The sequence below is a fragment of the Dunckerocampus dactyliophorus genome, chromosome 12 (assembly GCF_027744805.1).
Source record: "Dunckerocampus dactyliophorus isolate RoL2022-P2 chromosome 12, RoL_Ddac_1.1, whole genome shotgun sequence".
NCBI lineage: Eukaryota > Metazoa > Chordata > Actinopteri > Syngnathiformes > Syngnathidae > Dunckerocampus > Dunckerocampus dactyliophorus.
Genome location: NC_072830.1, coordinates 8,897,844 through 8,922,403, shown reverse-complemented (window position 1 = coordinate 8,922,403; position 24,560 = coordinate 8,897,844). Strand labels below are relative to the sequence as shown.

The 24,560-nt window shown below is 39.7% G+C and overlaps 1 protein-coding gene across 3 annotated transcripts; it reads left to right on the top strand.

Moving 5' to 3' along the window:
* The first annotated feature begins 1,674 nt into the window (after positions 1 to 1,674).
* samsn1a (SAM domain, SH3 domain and nuclear localisation signals 1a) lies at positions 1,675 to 23,310 on the top strand. 3 transcript variants are annotated; one of them, XM_054793616.1, is made up of 15 exons: positions 1,675 to 1,795; positions 4,696 to 4,863; positions 5,945 to 5,991; positions 6,602 to 6,642; positions 7,073 to 7,156; positions 7,323 to 7,420; positions 8,787 to 8,898; positions 8,975 to 9,408; positions 19,062 to 19,142; positions 19,275 to 19,403; positions 19,715 to 19,814; positions 20,638 to 20,789; positions 20,871 to 21,092; positions 21,679 to 21,826; positions 22,784 to 23,310. In XM_054793616.1, exons 1-15 carry the CDS (start codon positions 1,772 to 1,774, stop codon positions 22,936 to 22,938), a joined length of 1,995 nt encoding a protein of 664 aa, XP_054649591.1. In that variant the 5' UTR covers positions 1,675 to 1,771; the 3' UTR covers positions 22,939 to 23,310. The 3 variants fall into 3 exon arrangements, with proteins under 3 accessions (XP_054649591.1, XP_054649590.1, XP_054649593.1); XM_054793615.1 differs by having other exon boundaries at positions 7,070 to 7,156; XM_054793618.1 differs by lacking the exon at positions 7,073 to 7,156.
* Positions 23,311 to 24,560: the final 1,250 nt, after the last annotated feature.

The following is a 24,560-nucleotide window of genomic DNA, read 5'->3' as shown; positions in this document are numbered from 1 at the left end:
ACTTAAAATACTGCCCATCATTTAGAGCGTGGGTGCGATTTCGGCCTTTCGCCCGATCGGCAAGAAAGGAGACAGATACAGAGTTGTCCATCATTCTGTGCGCATTTTATGAACAAATAAACCACACACACACATAAAAAGAATGATTCAAGTATTTCCTGTTGGTAATCTGTCTATCGTCTCCCAACTCTAAAAGAAGCACTGTCCATTCTTCACAGAGACTGAGTGACCAACACGTGGATGCTCTGTTAGGTGCACTCTATGGCCATACATACAATAACTGGGACAGTCTACAAAAACCGAGACAATAATTTTAGTCAAAAACTGAATCCTATAACACAAAGCTAAGATGGTGATGTCTTCTTCAGATAGCCGAGCGTATGTTGACCTGCATTGGATTGATTTAATGCACAAAATGTATCAAAGTTTGGTCACCCTGCCTTAGGATATTTGATTTCTGCTATGACGATGCGTGTTAATGGCTAAAAAAAACATTCCAGGTGCATCGCTCTTAATGGTGGCATGTTGTTTTACCTGCACGCCAACATTTCCAATGAACTGTTTCCTAATATAGATGACAAATTATGCCAACGTATTATTAAATTTAAAGTACAATGTAATAGTGCTCATATTTTGATTGATACATTTAAAAAATCTGACGTTAAGACAGGCCCCATTTGTGTAATACAGTCACTGTCATGTGCAAAAATGACAATAACTTGACTTTTTCCAATCATGCAGTCTGCAAATTGGACATTTTTGAACATATAACATCTTATTTTCCCAATGCTTTACAATATATAAACAAAAGGTTAATATACAGTCATAAAAAATGATTAGACCACCCTTGTGTATTCAGTTTCTTGTTCATTTTAATGCCTGGTACAACTAAAGGTGCTTGTTTGGACAAACATAACGATGACAACAAAAACAGCTGATAAGAGTTTCATTTAAGAGCTGATAGCCATTTGATACTAACTTTCTTGATACTAACCAAAATCACTCACGTTTTTACATCAATAGCTACTGCATTGTGCTGCCAAAAAATATAACTCTTATGAGCTATTTTTGTTGTCCTCATTACATTTGTCCATACAAATGTAACTTCAGTTGTGCCAGGCATAAAAAGGAACAAGAACCCAAAGAAACGAGGGTGGTCTAATCATGTTTTCCATGACTGCATGTGATTGTCTTATTCGTTCGCCAACAATATTGCAGACTGAGCTGCATCTTATTCTTTTTAACTGCATTGTGTCCTTTTGTTTGCTTTGCTATATAGTTTAGTTGTAATATATATAAATATAATTAATTTTAGACGGCAGAAAATACTGAGGAAACCGTTCACATGCATGTATCATATCTCCAAGCTGACGTCAAACCAGTTCAGCCTGAATCAACTGCACCTCTGCTGGCTGCAGGCAAGTAGTGCACTGTAGTTTGCTACTTTGACTAAAAAGTACCCTTTGTAAAATTTGTAGATTTGGGCCAAAATTATATCTTTCCCGAGCATGAAAAAGAGCATGTCTAAGAGTGAAAGCTTGCATATAGAAAACAAAGAGTCAATCTGTTGTGCTTGAGCTGCTACAGTAATGGTGGTCCATCTATTCTATTGGATTAGTGGAGGGATTTCACTGTGGTTTTAATCTGAGAAGACAGCAGCAGCAGCAGCATCCTGGCGACCCGGGCTGGGCTCACACTGAGCTGGCTGTTGTTGTGCGGGTGTGTGTGTGTGTCGGTGACGCTACGCTGACTCAATTGCCTCACTGCCGACATGAACCTGTTCTGCTTCTCACTGGTAAGGAACACGCTGCCAAATGTGTTATTTGATAGTTGTGTGAGAAGAAGCGACGCATTTCACGTGTTTGAGACGGGCATGCTCCTTTTTCCTCATGGTCATGGTTCTGCTGTGTGTAGCGATTGTTGGTTCACGAGTGAACACGTGGAATGTACTGTTTGTGGGGAGACTATATTGTCTAGTTATCATTTCTCTTTACTAGTGAACACGTATAATGTACTGTATGTGTGGAGACTATATGTTGTATTTGTCCTTTCTCTTTACTAGTGAACACGTATAATGTACTGTATGTGTGGAGACTGTATCTTTTATTTGTCCTTTCTCTTTACTAGTGAACATGTATAATGTACTGTATGTGTGGAGACTATATCTTTTAATTGCCCTTAGTAGTGATCGCGAGTAATGTACATGTGGAGACTATATCCTGTAATTGTCGTTCCTATTTACTAGTGAACAAGTACTGTATGTGTCGAGACCATATCTTGTAATTGTCTTTCCTCCTTAGTAGTAGTGATCAAGCCTAATGTACATGTGGAGACTATATCCTGTAATTGTCGTTCCTGTTTACAAGAGAAGAAGTATAGTGTACTGTACGTGTCGAGACCATATCTTCTAACTGTCTTTCCTCCGTAGTAGTGATCACGAGTAATGTACATGTGGAGACTATATCCTGTAATTGGCATTCCTGTTTACTAGTGAACACGTATAGTGTACTGTACGTGTCGAGACCATATCTTCTAATTGTCTTTCCAACTTAGTAGTGATCACGCCTAATGTACATGTGGAGACTATGTCCTGTAATTGTCGCTCCTGTTTGCTAGTGAACACGTACAGTGTACTGTACATGTCGAGACCATATCTTATAACTGTCTTTCCTGCGTAGTAGTTATCACGAGTAATGTACATGTGGAGAGTATATCCTAATTGTCGTTCCCGTTTACCAGTGAACACATGTAGTGTACTGTACGTGTCAAGACCATATCTTCTAATTGTCTTTCCTCCTTAGTAGTGATCACGAGTAATGTACGTGTTGAGACTATATCTGTAATTGTCGTTCCTATTTGCTAGTGAACACATGTAAAGTGTGTATAGATCAGGGGTCACCAACGTTTTTCCTTGTGAGAGCTACTTTTACATAATGAAAATGGCCAAGATCTACTCATTTTTGTAACATTTATTTTCAGAGCTTATTTTAAACCCAAACAAAACGAATATGCTTGTTTTACCACAACATTAACAAAATGCTGGTGTCCGCAACTCACATTTTGTATTTCAGAATGCATTTCTTTCTACTGTTCTTTCATTATTAACTGAAAACCTGAATGAAAAGCAGGCTTGCAGGCACCTCATGTGGTTGTGGGGGGCTACCCTGGTGCCCGCGGGCACCACGTTGGTGACCCCTGGTGTAGACTATATGTTGTAATTGTGCTTCCTGGATTTTGGGGAGGATAGGATAATACACTTAATTTATCCCACACTGGGGAAATTGCGCGGTTGCAGTGACAAAGTTACATAGAGCACACAACAGGATACAGAATAAACAGGACAAAAAGTAAACATGACTTCATAAAAAATAAATGAAAAAGTACAAAATGTAATACAATAAAAGCAGGGCAATAAGAAATAATAACACTATAATAACATGCCTATTGCACACCAGTGTGAGGAATATTGTTTTGATCGCCTTTTTTAAGCAATATTATGACTTATTTGAGGTTTCGTCCTCCGAGGAAGTTTTTCTTTACTGTTGATAAAGTGCCACACACTGTATCGATTCTCTACGAGTGTTCTTCCTCAGGAGTTTCTCCTTGTCTACGTTGCCAAAGTGCCCACGCTGAATCTCGGTTCTGGTCAAGGTTTCTTCGTTAGAAGTTGTTTCCTTGCCTTTGTTGCCAAAGTGCCGTCAGAGTCTTGGTTCTGCTCAAGGTTTCTTGCTTAGAGGGAGTTTTCCCTCGCCTCTGTCGCGAAATTACCCACACCGAATCTCTGACAAATTAATACCAATTTTACCAATACTATCCTTGAAAAGAGATAATTTTTCGATGTACACTCTTGCATTGGGTCTCATTAGATTGTGCAGGTGTTCCTAATGTTAAGGCCCGTGAGTGCACATTGAAAAGCATGCATGCAGAGTCTCATCATGTGCACAGATGTTAAGGGCAGTACACCACTGATGAGGATTAGGCACAAACCTCCTGGTCTGATTGTTACTGGACATCACGTGTGCTCCTGCTACAAACTGCTTTGACAAAGACAGGAAACTGATATGAACTGAGATATGCTGTACATAAAATAAGGATGGGAAATCAGTATCTCTGTGTAATAAGAGAGCATTCAAAGGGTGTCTATGTAACATACAGTATTTGCTTCAGTGTACCGCCCTTGTAATAAGACGTCAAGATAAGCCAGAACTAGTCTAGTTATGTTCCTGGAACGAAACTAAACGAGCCAAACAGCATTTTTAATCCACACAGAAATCTCTTCTGAGGGAGCATTAGTATAATATCCCTATATGGCCATATCCAATCCTCCTGACTTTAAATTTACATTGTTTGTGTTGTGCTCCTGCAACATCAATGTTGCTATGTATAAATGATTTCTTAGCTATGACTTATGAGCCATCATTCACTTCTGCTCCCCCGCTTTCACTGTGTAACCTAAAAGCTGCTGCGCACATCACGGCTGGAACTCACTTAGATTTAGCACATAGACCAGATTAAAGCCATTCATAAATTAGAGTGGAGTGGAAAAAAAGCCACTAAAAATACTCCACTATGTCTAGCAGAGGGATAAACAATTTTTTTGCAGTCTTGCTAAAAAAAAAACAGGCCCCAAAGCATCATATGTTTGCGCAAAATGCCTGATTTAAGCCTTTTCTGTGTGTGTGCATGTGACACCAGGAGGGTTCTATGGACAGCCTGTATGAGGCCGTGCAGGCTTCCAGCGATGGGCCCCCTAAGCCCGTCCCCAGCCGCTCATCCAGCCGCTCGTGCAGCCGTTCGTGCAGCCCGGCGCTCCTGCTGGACAACGATGCAAAGTGGAGAGGTTCTGGACGGTCAATTTCTATGGTAAGTTCTTGCAGAATTTGGAAAGTTGTGCATAAGAACCCACAAAGTTTATAATTCCAACAGCATCCACACTGTGCACTGACTGCTATAAAATATACTGTAAGTACCGTATGTTTCATTTCTATAAATATGCTTGCTGAGTACTTTTGTGAGATAATGTAGATACTGTATGAATGATAAATACCAAATATATAATAACATTTTTTGCTTATATAAAATAAATAACAAATAAAAACAATAAATAAGAATATAAATATATGTGAATTGTAATATACATAAACAACAAACATACAAATAATATCATTATTTAAAACCAAAAATAAAAGTAAAAACTACACTGAAAGTAAGAAAAATGGCATATATAAATGATGACTACTAAACATATATTATATACTAATATAAAATAAATTATGAAATATAAATAATATAAAGTAATATGTATTAAAATATATATATATAAACTAAATAAATGCAAATAACATAATTATTTAACAACAAAATAAGAAAAGAAATTATAATGGAAATAATCTAAAATAATATATACAGTATATTGTTTTAAATCCACCAATCTTATACAATGAAATATACTGTATGTCTAGTGTAGACCTCTGCCAAGGCTCAACTGCACTAGTCAGTAAGCTACTTCCTGGTTCACCATGTAAGAAGACCAACTGTCCGGAGGTTCCATTATGACTCTAAAGGGTGGATGGTTGCATTAGTGCCAAACGGGACTCAGAACGCTAAAATATAATATCCCGTATTTGTGCCTTTATCCGGCTCCTCACCGACATTGAATTGCTTCTTCCTGATATGGTATTTTTTATGTAATGCCGTCAGTTGTACATCCTGCTATTTACTGTGTTAAAAATGGCTGCTGTGATGAAGTAAAACCTTTTCACATGTATACGTATAGTCACCTCAGACTATATTAAATATATCTACCTCGACCTGTAATGTACTCTATTGTCTCTAGTTGATTTTTTGCATTTCTTAACCTTTGAATTTGCACTTGTCCTGTAAATGAAACATCGCTGAGTGTAATCCACACAAATTTGATTTCAAATGTTTTGTTCGCCACCAGGACATGTCTGTAAGGACAGGCACCAACACTCATAAAAAGAACCGAAGGTAAGCTCACACTTACTAGTGGACGTCACTCTCTATGTCGTGTTTTTCTTCAACGACACAGTCTTATGAATACAAAATAATCTAGCCGGTCGTGCAGACTTGTGCAGCCTTTGTGGGACGTGCGTGCCAAGTTGCAAAGCAAAGCGCTGCCATGCAAGGAAAGGGGTTTCCCCACAGAGTAATAATAAGAAGGTTTGAGAGGCTGTCTGTTTGTGTTCTCTGTGAGGGTTAGTGCTTTAAATCCTTCTTTCAGCGGAGCAGACAGGCTTTTAATAAGCAACACCACATCCTTCTCTGATCTGTCTGCTAGAGGCCTTAAGGAGCGCAGTGACAGCTTATTGGAAAGAGGCACGATAAAAGTTATGAAGTGATAGTTTGTCATGGTAGTCAGGTCCCAGCAGAAGACACACTCATCCTGCAGATTATGGCTTGGACTAAACCGATTGAAGGCCCACCTACTTAGTCCTCTGACTCTCTGATACACCTTTATTTTCCCGTTGGTTACTTTCATGCCACATACTGTATAACACGTATTGTTGCAATTGTACATGATACACTATATTATTATGTCCTATTATGATATGCTTTTTTCTGTTAATTGTACTTTCAGGACACATGTGTCCAAATCGGCATCAGACAATGAAGCACTGGGTGAGTTTGGATTTGGATGCATTTTTCCCATAAGAAATAATGAACACATTTAAATAATCTGTTCTGGTGTCAAACTGTGGCCACCATAAAGCCTTTATTAAGTGGACATACATTGCTTTCAGTAATGTTTTTTCCCCACATAATGGACGCAGTGTATTTAAATGACAAACATGACTACCACTGGCAAATCTACAGCCATATTTCTCTCTAAAAATGTGTCCAAATTCCAAATTTGGAGGACTTCAGTAGCATTTCACTTTCGACTGTATTTGGATTCAAGTCAGCCATGACCTACTCTGCTGCTGGTCTGCCATCCGTATGACCTTTTCACTTGTGGTACCTCCTGCGGCCTCAGTTCACCCCCGACTTTTCAAATAAAATCCTCAACATTTCTGATTTGCCCCCTTCCGTCCCCCCCACCGCTCAGCAGATAACGCCGTGGGTAATACGGCGGTTTGGAAGCCCGCCAAGAGCCCAGAGGATTTAGTCCACATCTCCAACAATCACAATGAAGGTAAATAGGGAATAAATGGGGTAAGCTGATGTATAGGCCAATGCTCATTTGGGCTCGCGGCAGGGCGTCCCTTCTACAGCTCATCTAAACTGAACTGCAGCTTTTGTGAAAGTTGATTGGTGATCACTTTTATTTTACTTTTACTGTTTGTTTTTTTTTTTTTTAGAAATGAAAAGGACAAAGCACAAAGTGGATTCCAAAGGAGGGAAAACTCAAGCTCATCATGCTGCCACCAAAAAACGGGACAAAAACTCTCCAAGTCAGGTAAAAACTCTTAAAAACTGCAAGTACTCTTATGCGAAACGCATCCCACGCAGTTCTATGTTATTTTAAAGTGCAAAACCTCAGCATGTCGGACATATTATGCAACCAAACACTAACATTAAACAAATAAAAAAAGCATCTGACCAAACTACCACAAAGCTTTGCGACAACACAAGGCAACTACACAACCTCTACTAAAGCTATTAACTAGGGATGTCCGATAAAATCGGCCCACTGATATTATCGGCCTGATATTGGCATAAAAATGTAATATCGGTATCAGGATTTTTCCCTATAATGAAAGCCAGTAATAAATATAATGCTGTATACTGTATAGGCCTATTTTCCGGCATGCAAAGGATGATCTCATCAAGTGTGTAAACAACCGTCTTCGATTCCATCCATCTTTTATGCCACTTATCCTAAATAGTACGAATGTTAAAATTCCCGGAAGTAAGCGACGGTTAAATCTGACCATGTGTGTGTGTGCTCGATTAGGAGAGTCGAGGGGACGTCCATGAAAATGCTGCTTTTTCATATGATATCGGGTGTATTTTCATTCGTATACATGTTTGTTAGGTAAATTACTTCTTCCTCTTCAATTTTGTATCGGATTTGCAATTTTAAATTTTGTATCGGTGTGTTGGACCACATCGGCTCATACGGCGGCTTTGAACTTTAAGCTTTGGATGGGAGCTTCAGGACAAGATAAAAGGCATGTAGGATATACTGTACATTCACTTTAATTTCTGCAGATATACAGTATGTGCCCTGCGATTGGCTGGCAACCCTGCCTCTCGCCCAAAGTCAGCTGGGATAGGCTCCAGCATACCCCGTGACCCTAGTAAGGTTAAGCGGCATAGAAGATGGATGGATGGATCTATCTGCAGATGAAATTTCATTCAAATCTGAAATATGTTAATTTTGGCCCGGAATTACTGTGTCCATGTTGCATTTGCAATTTGTAGTGTGGCGTGGAAACCAATACAGCGTGTTGCTTCAATAAGAGTGTGCGGCATACATGAAAATTATTAACCATTTGATTGTGATGGATTAAAATGTAATGTATTGTAGTTGGCCCCTTTTTTGTGGCCAAAATCGCAGAAGAATTGAAAATAAATTATGATTGGGTTTTAATACAGTGCAGATGGTCCAAAGTGCGTTGCTGCTGTGTGTAATCTCTGAGCCACATGGCAAGAGCAAGCGAAACGGCTTATGGTCGGTCACCTAGCGTCCACTCCCACTAAAGCTCATCACAGGAAGAAGCAAACAAAGCCGAGCACATGGATCAGCAGCAGCAGCAGCAGCCATATTTGTGCCTAATCATTTAAAAAAAACAACATCGACCTCTGCTTCTTCTCTTCAGAACAACAAAGGAGCTTCAACAGAATCCAAACCAGCTGCCAAAAGAACCCAAAAATCTGGAAAGAAACCCGCTGGGAAGAGTGGGAAAGATGGGACAAAGAAAAATTCCACAGGTAAAATACACTAGATGAGGAAAAAATACACTTCCTTGCATTCCTTTTAGTATCCCTCTTATGTTGCCTCTTGCAGTGCGCTCCCCACCAAGAACCACAAGCCCTCCTGTGGGCCCACACTACCTGAATGTACCCTACAGGTCAGACACGAGGCTCTACCTGGGCAAATCCTCCACCCTTCCCACTCAGGAGAACACAACTCCAGGACGCTGCCCGGACATGATCAGTCTCCCGGGTGGTGCGACGCCCACTCACGCCCACCACTACACGCACAACCAGCGCTGGAGCAACCCGGGTGGCAATAGTCCCGTCTGGGCCACGGTGCAGCACACCTGCCGCAGGCCGCTGACGGAGTACCGGGTGTGCTCCCACGACTTCAGCCAGACTCATGCAAAGGCGGAGTGGCAGGGCGGACAAGAGCGCGATGGCATCTTGGACACAAACTGTAAACCCCCGATTCCCCCGAAGGTGACGCGGTCCATCACTGAGGTGGATCTGGCAGAACCCAATGTAAGTACCCACTAAATGTACGGCTGAATTGTAACAGCCCCAGACTCTTGGAGATGATGTAAATGCCAATCATGCTCTGTCGTGGTTAATTGGTTCCAGACCTGACCATGATGAGTGAATTTTTGCCTTCTTATTTATAAATAGAATATTTTCCTATTTAGAACATTAAAAACCTGTTTATGACCTTCTAAATGCATTTTTTAACATATTAGAGCCATCTAGACATGAAATAACACCCCTATAGTCACATATAGAATTGTATTCCCCAATATAGAAGACATAATAACAGAAAATAAGACATATTAGAGATGAATAATACATAACATGGACTCACATGTTAGCACTGGGAAAGCTTGTTGTTCTTTTTCTGGACAGCGTACCTCCTTTGGTGACACCTAGTAACCAGTGTAGATTTTTTATTTGCATTTTTGTTCATTTAGCTATTTTTATGCTTGAAAATGCTTAATTTAGAGGAATACTTAAAATTAGCTTAAATGTGCATATTTTTTGACTAATAATAGACTGTACTCAACGTCAATTTATTTGGAACAATGGTGAGTGACGAGTGAAGCAGCATTCGAACTGCAATGTGGCGAGGGACAAGTGTATTATGACTCTGTGATGTCAGTAACATGTGTCCCGAAAGGATGTTTATGAGCAACAAATGTGATTAAAAAAAAATCTACTACCTTCATTCCACTTTTGAGAGAAGATTCAAGTTTCAGGGTTTCATGATGTCATGAAAACCTCCTATCTCATGGACATGACACCGCCTCGGACTTGCCCCTAGCTAGGCTTCGCTACATAAAATAAAGAGCTGGAGCTCTGCCAACTAGCTGCAGATGTGAGAACTGTAAGCTTGGTCGTTTAGATTTTCTTCAGGGAATACGCCAACCTAGCATGATGTTGCTGATGTTAGCACGGTACGTCACATACATAGCTATGCTAGTGCTGCAAACATTTGTGTCCTCCTGTCCCACTCCTTAATGTTACCTTTTTGTGATATATGGCATCTATTACATTGGACACTTTACAGGTGTATATGTAAAAAGTGGATAAATTGCACGCTAGCGCTTCTTGGAGCCACACACTCCATGGACAAACACAGCTCATTAGCATTAAAGCTAGAGAGACACAAAACGCTGTGTTCTCAATAGGGCTTACTAAAAGCACTTTTAAAATGCCCAAATTTCAGCCAACACACTTCCAGCACACTACATATAAAACAGTATAACATGGGACCTTTAATCGCGTCAAGTCTTCCAATCAGCAAAGACCTCGCAACAGCGCGGATTGACCTCAAAGGTCAGGGCCTTTGTCTGTTGGTGACATCTTTCCTAGCATAAGACCCTCCGTGATACCAAGAGACACGTGCACTGTACACCCAGTGACATGGTTTCTGTAGCTTAACATGACTTAGCGAGGGGCGATTGTTTACAAAGTAGCAGGATGACACCCAAGACGGATGACTTGGATGACAGATCCCTGTAAACTCTCCAGTCTTACTGGTCCCTAGAGATTAGACACAATACCTCTCTTACACTGGGACTACTTGTAGGTGAAGTCTGATAAAACTGGTGTTGTTGTCTGTTCCACTGCAGCTACAATAGTCAATATTCTACATGTAATACCGCCGACTAAGGGTAATGAAGACGCAGTGACATTACCAACTAGTGGCCTGGTATGCATATTACTAGCGTTTGCAGTTGTTTGCAAATGAAGTGCGTAAAAAACGTTTCAAAAATGCTAAGAAAAATACGACCTATTCCTACCAAGTCATTGTCATGTATACTGTATATACCCTCAAGCAAACTAGGTTATTGTCCATCTTTGATGGTCTGACATTCAAGAGAGGGAAATACAGAGCAATTATTGAAGAAATATTGGCATTTGCCAACTTTTCTTTGAACCTTTCCACTGCATTTACAGTACAGGCCAAAAGTTTGGACACACCTGTTCATGACAACTTCCATTCTAGATTCTCAAAACTATGAATGTGAAATTATGTACTTAACAAAAGAGTGTGAAATAACTGTAAAGATGTCTTATATTTTAGACCAGGGGTGTCCAAAGCATGGCCCCGTGGGCCATTTACGGCCGGCAACTGCTTTTTTTATCGGCCCTCGGCACATTCTAAAAATACAATTAAACAATAAAATAAAACAAAAAAAAACCTACAGTAACAATGCAAAAAAGCAGTAATTTTACAAGAATAAAGACAAAATATTAAGGTAGTGAAGTAATTATATGAACAGAAAAAAATTCCATAAAGTTGAAATATTACAGGAAAAAAGTTGTAATATAAGAAACAAACAAAACAAAAGAATTAAGTTGAAATTTTAGGAAAATTAAGTTGAGTAAATGTTCTAATGTTATGATTATGAAGTCAAAATATTAGGAGAATAAGTTATATTAGTATGAAAAATAAATATTAAAAATAAACTACAAGTAGAACATTGAAATATTTGTAAACATAAAACATAAAAAAACATAAAAACATAAAAAAAACCAAAAAGTAATATGAGGAAAAACCGTTCATAATAATAATAATACGCTTTGTCACAGATAAAATGAATAAATCTATATATATATATATATATATATATATATATATATATATATATATATATATATATATACATACACACACACACATTATATTAAATATTTTGTTTGGGCTTGTTTAAAAAAAAATGAATGTAAAAGCGGCCCCCGTATGTTTGGATTTTTCAGTATGCGGCCCTCAGTGGAAATAGTTTTGACACCCCTGTTTTAGACATATATTTTATGTCTTATAATTTTTTTTGATCACGCTGCAAACCCTTTGAGTTCTCCCAATGAGCTTCATGAGGTGGCCACCTGAAATGGTTTTCACTGCACAGGTGTGCCTTGTCAGGGTTACTTTGTGGAATGTCTTGCCTTATTTATGGGGTCGGAGCCACAGGGTTGTGTTGTGTGTGTCCAAACTTTTGGCCTGTGCTGTACATGTTATGAGATTCTCAGGGCATTGAATCGATCGCAACTGGATTGTTGAGGTTGTCTTAGGAGACGTTTCACCTCTCATCCGAGCAGGCTTCATCCGTTCATGCTCAATGACTAGATAGGACAGCTCTAGTCTGACTAGATAGAACAGCTCTAGTCTGAGAAATCGGCGCAAGATCCAATCCTCTAAAGAAGGAGGCATGTCCAGACAGGAATGGTTTCTCTCTTTTGTAGTGCCAAATGACGATCGGTGGGATACAATGGAGTGGGGCGTAGAGCTGTCCTACCCAGTCATTGAGCATAAACTGATGAAGCCTGCTCGGACAACCTGAACAGTCCAGTTGCGATCGATTCAATGTCCTGAGAATAAAATTGCAGGCATGTTAAGAGATATGTTCAACTTTGAAAAGTAGCATGGAGGCGTTAAAAATGATGAGTTAGGCTAATTTAGGGATCAGAACATCTATCTGCTGGTTCAATTCTTTGTCCTCCCGCGACCATGTTGAAGTATCCTTGAGCAAGATACTGAACTAAAAGTATCAGTATCAGTTGCTCCTGATGCTGCGTCATCAGTAGGTAAACGTGGTAACTGGGAGACAAGTGCGATACAAGTGAAAATCTACTGCCATCTGTTTGTCCACTCTCAAGCATGTTGGTGAAGTACATGTTTGCATACTACAGTATCTTTTAAAAGGAAAGTTCAAAGTCCAAACTCCACGACCGTATTTAGAACACATTTTCAATCAGCAACAAAGCGGCTGTCCTGAGGTTCAGAAGTTCAAAATGAGAAACCGTAATCTGGATCGACCGGAGTTTGCGACTGATTGCAAACTGGGGGATTAGGCAAATGCTTTTGTCTTCAGAATTCCCTTTTTTCCGCAAGCCAGCCATTGAAATCCCCGCTGCAATGTAACGAGAATTACAAATCATCGCTTCTGTTTTTTTCCCATTGTTAAAAATAAAACAAAAAAAACAGTCTACCATTACAATTCCTCAAAGTGAAAAGATCCAACATGTAATGATGAGTGACAGACCGGAATAGATTTCAACACAACAGAGTTACCACTTGTGTTCAGCACTTCCTCAAAACACTCAAGAAAGGAATCATTTACCCTCAAATTTCCCTTAGTGTTATCAAAAGGATATTTTATGGGAATACTGAACAGGTCCTTCTCTTGTTTGTAGAAAAACATGTCAAATGTCTAAAAATGTGTTAGCAGTTTAACCAGTGTTTCCTGGTTTGTGGAGGATGACGTCATGTGGGAGAACTGTATTATTTTTATTCTGGGGTGGCGCTGGACCATTCTCTGCTGACTACATCTTAGTGTAGGACGATGTAAGACCATACCATTTTAAATTCTCAGGTCGATTCTCCAACTCAAAAGGCAAAAAGAGAAAAATGTCTTTTAAAAATCACGGGGAGATGTCTTTGCGTCCGTATGATGAAAGAAATTAATATGAAATGGGTGGAACTCTACACAGCACCGCACCATAGTTGTGTGGGTTTAACTGTCCGTTAGTTAACAGGACACTTCCCGGTTCACAGCAGATGACATATACTGTAATTATAGGATCATGTCACTTTAGATTTTGGTAGGGGGAGAAAGGATTCCATTGTGACTGAATGGCCAAAACATCTACGTTTCATTTGTATCATTGGCATAAATATTATTAGTTATTGGTAGGGGTGTCACAAGACACTCAGTTCACGATTTTAACATTACTTTTAAGAAAAGTACCATGAAAAAATATTTTAAAAAAATACTGTATATGACAATATATTGCAATCTACTAATTTGATTGCAATCTACTAATTTAACAAACACTCTTTTGCACTCTGTGTGTATGCTAACGGCCCCGCCTCCACCCACTGACACAAAGAGACTGTATGACGGACAAAAGGGCTCACTCCGTTCATGCCGTTGTCCTATGGAAGAAATGTGCTAAGGTGCTGAAACCAATGCACAGAGTGAACTCTCTTCCTGGCTGTTTGGAGGCGAGAGACTCTCATTTATCGTGTGATGAATGGATTTATTTATTATCGTCCCAGGCCAAGTGCCTACGAGTTTTCTGAACGAGAAATCTTGTCACGTTTTAATCTTGCGAGATCTTGTGACATCCCTTGTTATTGGTATCGACATTTTAGCTTTTTCTTGTTACATTGTGTCTTTTTGCTCTATTTATCATTTTTACTGTTTTTGGTTAGGGCTCAGACACCGACATGTTTATTATTATTTTGTATGAAATATTCAGTATTCCGCAACCTGAACATGCATGACAACTCAGGTTGTCGAAAATGTGGATATTTCAGCGGCCCATTTAAAATTACCCGCAGCTACCAGTTTCACAGAACGCCGCGGAAATTAGTGGAAACATCACGAATGACAGGATGCACAAAAAAAGTCTCAAAAACCCATGTTCCAAAAACGAACGCGCCACTTTGGTTTCTGGCGGCAAACTTGCCCGAAAACCCGAAGTTGACCAAATGAGCCCAAATGAAAATCATGGCTACCAGAAAGACGGGCGATGTAATATTGTGAAGGATTTTAGGCTGTTCCATAAGATGTGGGTGGGGCATGGCAGCAAAGTTCGATAATCAACCAGACAATTCGCCACTAAAATGTAATCGTTAACTCCACAAGGTCAGCTCTTCATCACTACTGGTACATATGATGAAAATTACACCTTGAAGCTATACGTACTGAGGGTCACTTCGTGAATTCGCCTCAGCGCCACCCAGTGGCAACAGGAAATGGAATGCACACGTTCCCCAACTCATGTGAACCCTGCGTTGCGTAATTTATTTTATTTCTGCAATGTGTCACAGGACCATAAAAAAACAAGCCACAGTCCACAAATGACCCCCGGACCGCACTTTGAACACCTCTGGTTTACGTTTTATTTTAGGTCTTGTCATGACTTCCAGGCTGCATGCTTATGTTGGTGTTCTGCACACTTTTTTATACCCCACCCTTCACGGGGTGGCAATGTACATTCCCCCGAGCTTGTGAAAGTGCCATGCAGTTTTTGCAATGTCTGTCAATGTCATTTCTTTCAATACTTTGCCTTTCAACATTGAAAACAATGATTAGAGCACCCTTGTTTCTTCAATTTACTGATCCATTTTAATGCCTGGTACAACTAAAGATACATTTGTTTGGACAAATATAATGATGATAACAAATATAGCTCATAAGAGTTGAATGTAAGAGCTGATATTTAGCAACTTCCATGGTTTTCTTGATAATAACCAAAATCACTTAAGTTCTTACATGAATAGCTCTAGCATTGTACTGCCAAAACATTTAACTCTTATGAGCTATTTTTGTTGTCATTGTTATATTTGTCCAAACAAAGGTAGTTTTAGTTGTATCAGGCATTAAAATGAACAAGAAACTGAAGAAACAAGGGTGGTCTAATCATTTTTTCCATGACTGTATAAGCCGCACCGGTGTATAAGTCGCACATGTTCACGTCACAAAATGGCATATTGTGGCACGCGTGAGCCCGTGAGGACCAGTCAGCTCTTTATTTGGCAGGAGCCAATCATGAGCTATGAAAAAACTCACGACAAGCTTGTCAACCCATTGGAAATTGCAGGAGGTCATTACTCAATATGACAGTTTGACTCATGGTGTCGTCTTACAAACAACATTAAACTCATCACACATGAGAAAGCATGGGAAATGGTGGATGGCGCTGCAATGCTGCCGCTTTCCACCAGTTGGAGCCTGAGGACCTGGAGTCCAAAGCCCAGAGGGAGGTTGATGTCATCGCGGCGCCCCAATGTATGCGTTGGTCAGAAGCAATGCCTTATGGGAAAACTTTTTCTTTTGTTTTTTTGAACTCATATTAGTACATGTTTGTACATTTGTCAGGTACACCTTTTGAGTGTTAAGTTGTTGTGTGCTGAATTTGGTGTTGTTAGTAAAGTGTTTTTTGAAAGATGACACTAAGTCAGACTGCTATGTTGTTATACTCTTATACTGTATACTGTATAATGACCTCATTTCTAATGGGTTGACAAGCTCGTTGTGAGTGCACTGATAGCTCGTGATTGGCTCCTGCCAAAGAAAGAGCTACCGTTTCCTTACTGACTCTCAAGCGGCACGGTATTTGTAGTTCTGAAGTAAAAGAGATGGGTTTGGTTTGGTTTGGTTTAATTTTATTTGAACATGCGTGCAAGTTATAATGGAATACATCACATGATTTGATTCACAATTCCGCATGTCCAAAAGGAGTAGGAAGAAGCAACGCTTATTTAATCCTACCCGCCATCTGTTCCACATCTTGTGCAGTACATTTTATTCACTTCCTGTATTCCAAATGTGATTTTTAATACATAGACTAATGATAAGGTAATTTAACAATATGATTATGTAATTATTAGGATTTTTTCTATCTAATAATAAATAAATAATGATAAATAGAAACAAGCATAACAGAAGGATAAATATAGTAATCAATATAATAATTATAAAAATAGAGACAAGTATAATGAAGCAAGTTCAAGACTCTTCTGCTTTTAGCAAACATCGACTGCTTTGTTTTTTCAATTTGCTCATCTCGGTATATTGTTTGAGTTCCTTGCTCAATCCATTCCATAATTTAAATTCCACATACTGAAATGCTGTGGGTTTTTAGCGCTGTTCTCACACATAAGTGTTTAAAATTTTATTTTTCCTTAGATCATATTTCTCCTTTCTTATAGAGAAGTATTGTATGCCATTTTTGGGTAGCAAGTTATTGTTAACTTTAGGCATTGGAAATGTACTAAATCAGCAAATTTTAATATTTGTGATTTTAAAAATAAAGGATTTGTATGTTCTTATGCGCGGCATTATGAATTATCCTCACCGATCTTTTTTGCAGTACATTTAGTGAGTGAAGATTACTTTTATAATTATTACCCCATATCTCCACACAGTAAGTTAGATATGGTAATACCAGAGAACAGGAAAGAGTGTGGAGTGATTTTTGATCAAGAACAAATTTAGCCTTATTCAATATTGAAGTATTTCTCGCCTCCTTTTGTTTTTTCATCGAAAATGATCCCCAGAAATTTATTTTCATTCACCCTTTCAATGTCCACTCGGTCTATTTGTATTTGGTCGTACATGTCCTTTCTGCTATTGCCAAGTTTTTTAGTTTTATGCAAGTTCAAGGATAATCTGTTTTATCAAACCATCTTTTTAATATGGCCATTTCATCCATGATTTTTTTTAATTAGCTCTTGTGTGCTTTCCCCAGAACAAAAGGCAGTGGTATCATCTGCAAACATTAGCAACTTTAAGTCCTTTGTCCCTTTACAGATGTCATGGATATACAATTTGAACAGTTTTGGTCCCAATATTGACCCCTGGGGTACTCCACACGTAATATTTAAACTAGGAGATGAGCTGTCATGAGATTAGAATGTAGCCACACCGCTGTATAAGCCGCAGTGTTCAAAGTTTTAGAAAAAAGTAGCGACTTATACACCGGTATTTACGATATACTATTTTATCTGCATTTTTATCCAAATTTGCACCAAACTTGAATTAATTCTTTCTCTGCTCATGGTCCACCCCTTCACAAAGTTCAATAACACTCATTTGTCTATATTTGGTGTAATCCTGCTATTAACAATCAAAACAAAACCTAATGCCTTTGTGTTTTTCCATTTGGTGGAGGTAAATAATATTAACCACTTCATCTCTGACATAACTTTACCTGATGCGTCATCGTACCTCAAACCCAAACGCAACTCTTCCTGGATGTGATGTCGACAATGTTTTTGTCAAAGCCCCAAGCACGAGAATCCCCACCACCACCGCCACCTTTCAAAAGCGATTCTGCAACAACAGACAAAAAAGTTGATTGCTTCACATCCTGTGTGTTGCAAAGAAGTGGGTTGTCGGACACACAGCCTCAGCGTCTTTGAGCGTTAGGAGACAAAAAACATTTTGAACAAAGGAAGCATAAAGACTGGAGATCAGAAAAGACTCAGAAAGGGAAAATGTTGCAGAGGGCTGCCTCCAACGTGTCCGACAAAACAAAGAGCAGCAAACCAAAGGTAGGCAGTGACACTTTCAACAGTGTCATATTAAAAAGAGAACATTCTAAATACTTGCCAAGTACCTGTTTTTTTCTTTCCAAAAACACATAAAAATCCCTGAATTAGACTTTTAAAATGATACCCTCCAACTGACCTGTTTGTGTTTTTGGATGGCGGAGGCCGCATTAAATCAATCCACTGAGGACTATCGAGGAGAACGCGGCTCATATTTAACCCAGGATTTCCAGGGATTATTTCGTTTATATAATTATTTGGTGCTCGGTTGTGCAGCTGATGGGAGAGATTATAGTGACTTTTAGTTTTATGAAAAAGATTGGTGGGAAAAATACAGAACTAAAACAAAGCATGAGTGCATAATGGCAATGTGGTTTCATGTATTAGATAATTCATAAATACCTGGCTTGCCTGTGTGTTACTTAATAGACATTAAGTACACAAAACTCACTGTGATTGTTTGCCTGCACTGCATCAAACTGATAGCTGTTTTTGATATCGTTGGTTACATTATTAGCACCATGAGCAGGTCAAAATACGACAGCATGATACAGTGCAGGTCTCCCAAGTGTATATTTCACGTAGTTTGACTTTAATTAAACATAAATGTCCTCCACAGCGTTCCACGAGCTTTGGCAGGTTTGAAGGCCTCCGGCAAAATCCACCTGCAGCCAAAGCAGAGGAAAACGGAACCAATTTGGTTAGTATGCTTTGATTAATGGAGCAATGTTATATATAGTTTAAGGAGGGACAACACAGGACGTTATGAGAATGATGCTGTACATTTTGGAATGCATATGAAGGAATTTGATGAGAAAATGTCTTTACACAGCTGCCGGAAGAATGTGAAAGCGCAGACCCACACAAATCAGCTGGAATTGGGAAGAAAATGAAGGCAATTTCACTGACCATGCGCAGGAAAATGGGCAAAAAGCATGCAAAGTCCTTCTCAGAGGAGATGGTAAGCTTCCATTAATAGTTAACTATAACCTATGGCTACTAAGTGAAGGGTTCATTTGCAGAATAGTGGATGCACTCGTTTTTTTCACAAATAAAAAAAATGCGGTATAGAAAATAAATGAAAAACTCAACAGTAGCCACACAAACTACTGCTTTTCCTTTACTGCTTAAAATATATTTCCACATCCTCAGTTAAAACACTGACATTTAAGTCACTCCTCAGCCATTTGTGTATCTTTTTAAACATGCTCTCCTGTGATCACTACAGAGTCTTCAATTAAATGAAATGCATGTTTCGTTTCCTTCTGACAGGGCGATGACACAGAGACAGAGACTGGACCTGCAGCTGAAAAGAACTCTGCAATGAACAGCAACTCATTGGAGAGTCTTTACAGTGGCCAAAGCTCATCTAGTATGCAAATATACACTTTACAAATTACACATTATACATTTATACACAGTTTCAACTAAAAATTCATCCAGCTCTGTGTTTTTCAGTCTGGGCATGCGCGAGCCCCTCAAACCCATAACAAATATGGCGGAAGGCAGCGTAGTAGAGTAGTAGTAGTACTACAAACATTAGCTTTTCCAGCTAAATTAACACTTTTTACACCACTATTGTTTCCATTTTACTTGTATTTTAGTTGTTATTTGTTGTTTCGCCTTCACTCTTCCCCCAGATGTCTCAACTGTTGCTTTCACCAAACCTCTCTTACTTATAAAAATCTTTGCTTATGTCAAATATACGCCGGTGAAGGGGTCTTCCCAAGCCAGTTTCGGTGGACTGTATTGGTGCGCATGCGTACATGCGTCAAGTAAACAAACATGGCGGAACACAGCGTCATAGAGTGCTGAAAAACGCTTCTCTGGCAAGATGTACAATTTCTACACCACTACCGTTTACACTTAGACTCAGCTTACTTACCAATGTCTTAATTTACACGTCAAACATACGCCACCAAAGTGTATTGGAATGACGGTATCGTCGGTGGCAGTAGATCCAGATAGACACATAGAGGAAGGTGCAGGTGCGCTTGTATATGTACAATGACATTGCCAGCTAGTGGCCTGGCGTGCGTATTACATTTTTCATGCATGTTTATTTATTACACTGATTTTTCCTGCGTTTCGTTATATTTATTTCGTTATATGAATTTATTGTGCAACCCAAATATTCTTTATTTTGTGTCAAATGCAGACTCTATAATTACACTATTTTGTGCTTGTTGGTTCAGGTGGTGTAACCAGTGAGTCCAATGGTTCAGGACAGAGGGACAGTCTGAGGCTGGAGGAGGATGGTTCCTATCAGGGTCAGTTCTGCGGCAGAGCTCGTGTCCACACGGACTTTGTCCCCAGCCCGTATGACACTGACTCCCTCAAACTCAAGGTCAGACACATGAAAAATGTCACCTCAAGTCTGATTTGAAAGTTCATTTCATGATTTAAAAAAAATGTTTTGTATCATCAGGCTGGTGACATCATCAACATCATCAGCAAGCCTCCAATGGGCATCTGGACGGGGCTGCTCAACAACAAGGTGGGAAACTTCAAGTTCATCTATGTGGATGTTCTGGTGGAGAAAGAGGAGAAGGAGGAAGAAGATGAAGCTCCCAAGATACGACAACAGAAAATGTGCAAAAGACCTCGACCAAAAACGCTTCTGGAACTGCTTGAGCGTCTGAATCTGGAGGTGAGTAGCGATAATTTGTTGACGTTTTTGCATGTCACACTATAAGGAGAGGGTGCAACCCTTTGTATCGCTACCCAAAACAGCAGCCGCTACCGAGGCATGTTAACAGTCTTTCTGTTCAACACAATAATAGTCAAGATTATTTCACATCATGAGTGTGAATGGTTGTTTGTCTATATGTGCCCTACGACCAGTCCAGGGTGTACCCCGCCTCTCGCCCAAAGACAGCTGGGGTAGGCTCCAGCGTACCCCCGACCCTAGTGAGGGAAAGCGGTATAGAAAATGGACGGTTTAGGTCTAGGGAACTGCACATTATTGTTTTTGCTGAATCACTGCATAAAAGTCTTTTATTTTATTTTTCACTCCAATTTAACTGGTAATATTGTTCAATATTATTCCAAATTTTTTTGTACAAGTGAAGGCCTCCTTGGATCTGTGTTTTGAGTAAATAAACGCCCTGGCCACTTTATGAGGAAAAAGCATGTATAATTTCCCAAGCTTTACCTTAGCGCCCTCTGCTGGATCTGCTGGAGCATTGCCCTCCCCTCCATGCAAAATCCCCACTGAATGTTTTTTTTTCTTGCAGGAGTATGCCTCCGCCCTGCTGCTCAATGGCTACCAGACGGTTGAGGACCTCATGCACCTGCAGGAAAAACACCTGATTGAGCTCAACGTCAAAGACCCCGAGCACAGACACAAGCTGCTGGCAGCCGCCCATTGCCACTACCCGGAAGGTCAGCAACACACATGAACGTGGCCTAATCACAACACTTTTAAATGACTTCTTCAGCGGTTTGACTTCATTTCTGTAGTGCTAATCATAATAGTGCACCATCAATCACAGCCATACGTCATAAATAGACTTGACTTTCCTAAACGCTTACTCAACTTGAGTTGGAAATGTTTTTGTTCAAATGTAAGATGGCTGTTTGCGCCACGCAGAATGGCAGTAGACGTAGAGGCTTGTCTCGAACTTCCTGTTACTCACACAGAAAGTGCTTGAGAGGCCAAAAGGTTTTTTCCTATGAATGTCTGTCTCAAAGATAGAAAAAATGTGTCAGAATGGAACAAACTGGCTGCTTTTCATGACCTTTGCTTGTAGTGTGAATGCCCGAGCAGATGTGTTGAAGGCAACTAAAAAGGGCAGTGGAAAATAACAAATGAATAGATTTTTAATAAAGTGGCACCCCATGCCCTCCTGCCTTAAAACAGGTAGCAGCTGTACCATTACACAGCGTCAGATTGCTCGTCTCTTTTTTTCCCTCTCCCGCCTCGGGCTGATTTGGTGCTCTAAGCGTCATGGCAGTGATGCACATCCTTTGCACATTTGCAGAGAATGCGCCCCCTTGCACAAAATGGCGCCGACAGTGGATGGTGGGGTTTTATGCATAGCATGTGTCTTGCGTGTGGAGAGGGGCGGCTCTACAACTAAAGGTCATTTGATTGTGTGTGTGACAAAACAGATGGCAGCTTGTCGACTCACATGTCAGTGTTTTTAATCAAATTTAGGGTAGTCATTTGGCAACCTGGATGTGAGGATTTTGGATGAGCAGGCTTTTATTAGCAGAATTGAATTCTTTTTGCAATAGGAAGTCACAGATGGTGCAACGACGGGTTATTCCTTGCTGCACGAAACAAAAAGGCACAGATGCTTCGTCTTGATTTTCAACTTGATGTTGTTGTACCTGTAGGTGATGATGTGAGGGACGTAGAAGAGAGGGTACCCTCCAGCGCGCCCCAGGAAGAAGACAGCGACTGTCCAAGAGACTCTGGCTGTTTCATCCCGTCCGAGTGCTCGGACAGCAAGGAAGACACGGAGCAGCTGGCGGATGACGTGGCTTCTTAACGTGATCCTCATTTGACCAATTCAAAATAACATACGGACTTTGTCACCGTTGCCATGCGTGTGAATTTCATTATAAATAATCACATTTCAAAGCAATAACCAATTTGGATTTATTGCATTCAAAAATATGCATTGTATTTATTTCGTTCGAAATCATGCAGCATTTTTTCTTATAAAGCCTTTATTTATCATCTCTTGTTTCTGTTGTCGTGTTTTTATTTCCTATGAATAAACAGGTGTTTTGTCTGGGATTTGGAAAATGTATAAAACATTTAAACTTGCCTTTACTGTACATATGGTATGCTGTGCTACTGGGAAAGGAAACAGAAACGCTGTTAATGTGAGCTCTTCTGTAAATAACATTAAATAAACTCTGCGAAATATGTTATTGAGTCATTATTTGATAATTTAATATCTATATTGCGTGTAAATTATTTATGATACATAATTAATTACTCAACTTCAATTGCAAATTAAATTTATTTGAAATAACAATTGGAATAGGAAATTCTAGGGACTGAAACATTAGTTGTGTTGTATTTCATTCATTTCATTTCATTCAGCCACATTGGAGGGTTTTCCAGCATGAAGCACCTTTTTAAGGTCATGCCACAGCATCTCAATAGGATTCAGGTCAGGACTTTGACAAGGTCACTCTAAAGTCTTTAGCCATTCAGAGTTGGACTTGCTGGTGTGTTTTGGATAATCGTCCTGCTGTAGAACACAAGTTGGTTTCAGCTTGAGGTCATCAACAGATGGCCGGACATTCTCCTTCAGCAGAATTCATGCTTCCATTTATCACAACAAGTCTTCCAGGTCCTGAAGCAGCAAAACAGCCCCAGACCATCACACTACCACCGCTGTATTTTACTGTTGCTATGACGTTCTTTTTCTGAAATGCGGCGTTACTTTTACACAAGATGTAATGCGACACACACCTTCCAAAAAGTTCAACTTTTGTGTCGTCAGACCACAGAGTATTTTCCCAAAGGTCTTGGGGATCATCAAGATGTTTTCTGTCAAAATGGAGCCTTAATGTTCTTTTTGTTCAGCAGTGGTTTTGGTTTTGGAACTCTGCCATGCAGTCTGTTTTTGCAGTGTCTTTCTTATGGTGGAGTCATGAACACTGACCTTAACTGAGGCAAGTGAGGCTTGCAGTTCTGCACTTCTTGATGTTGTTGTGGGGTCTTTTGTGACCTCTCGGATGAGTTGTCGCTGCACTCTTGGGGTCACTTTGGTTGGCCGGCCACTCCTGGTAAGGTTCACCACTGTTCCATGTTTTCGCCATTTGTGGATAATGGCTCTCACTGTGCTTTGCTGGAGTCCCAAAGCTTTAGAAATGGCCTTTATAAGCTTTTCCACTTACACGATTAAGTTATGTTTTAACAGGAGGGGGCAATCATTTTTTCACACAGGGCCATGTAGCTTTGGATATTTTTTTAAAACTGCATTTTGTGTTAAGTTGTGTTGTCATTGACTAATATTTAAATTTGTTTGATGATCTAAAACATTTAAGTGTGACAAACATGCAAAAAAATAAGAAATCAGGAAGGGGGCAAACACTTTTTCACACCACTGTATACAGTGACGGTTCTGGCTTGAATGACGCCCTGGGCGGGCCG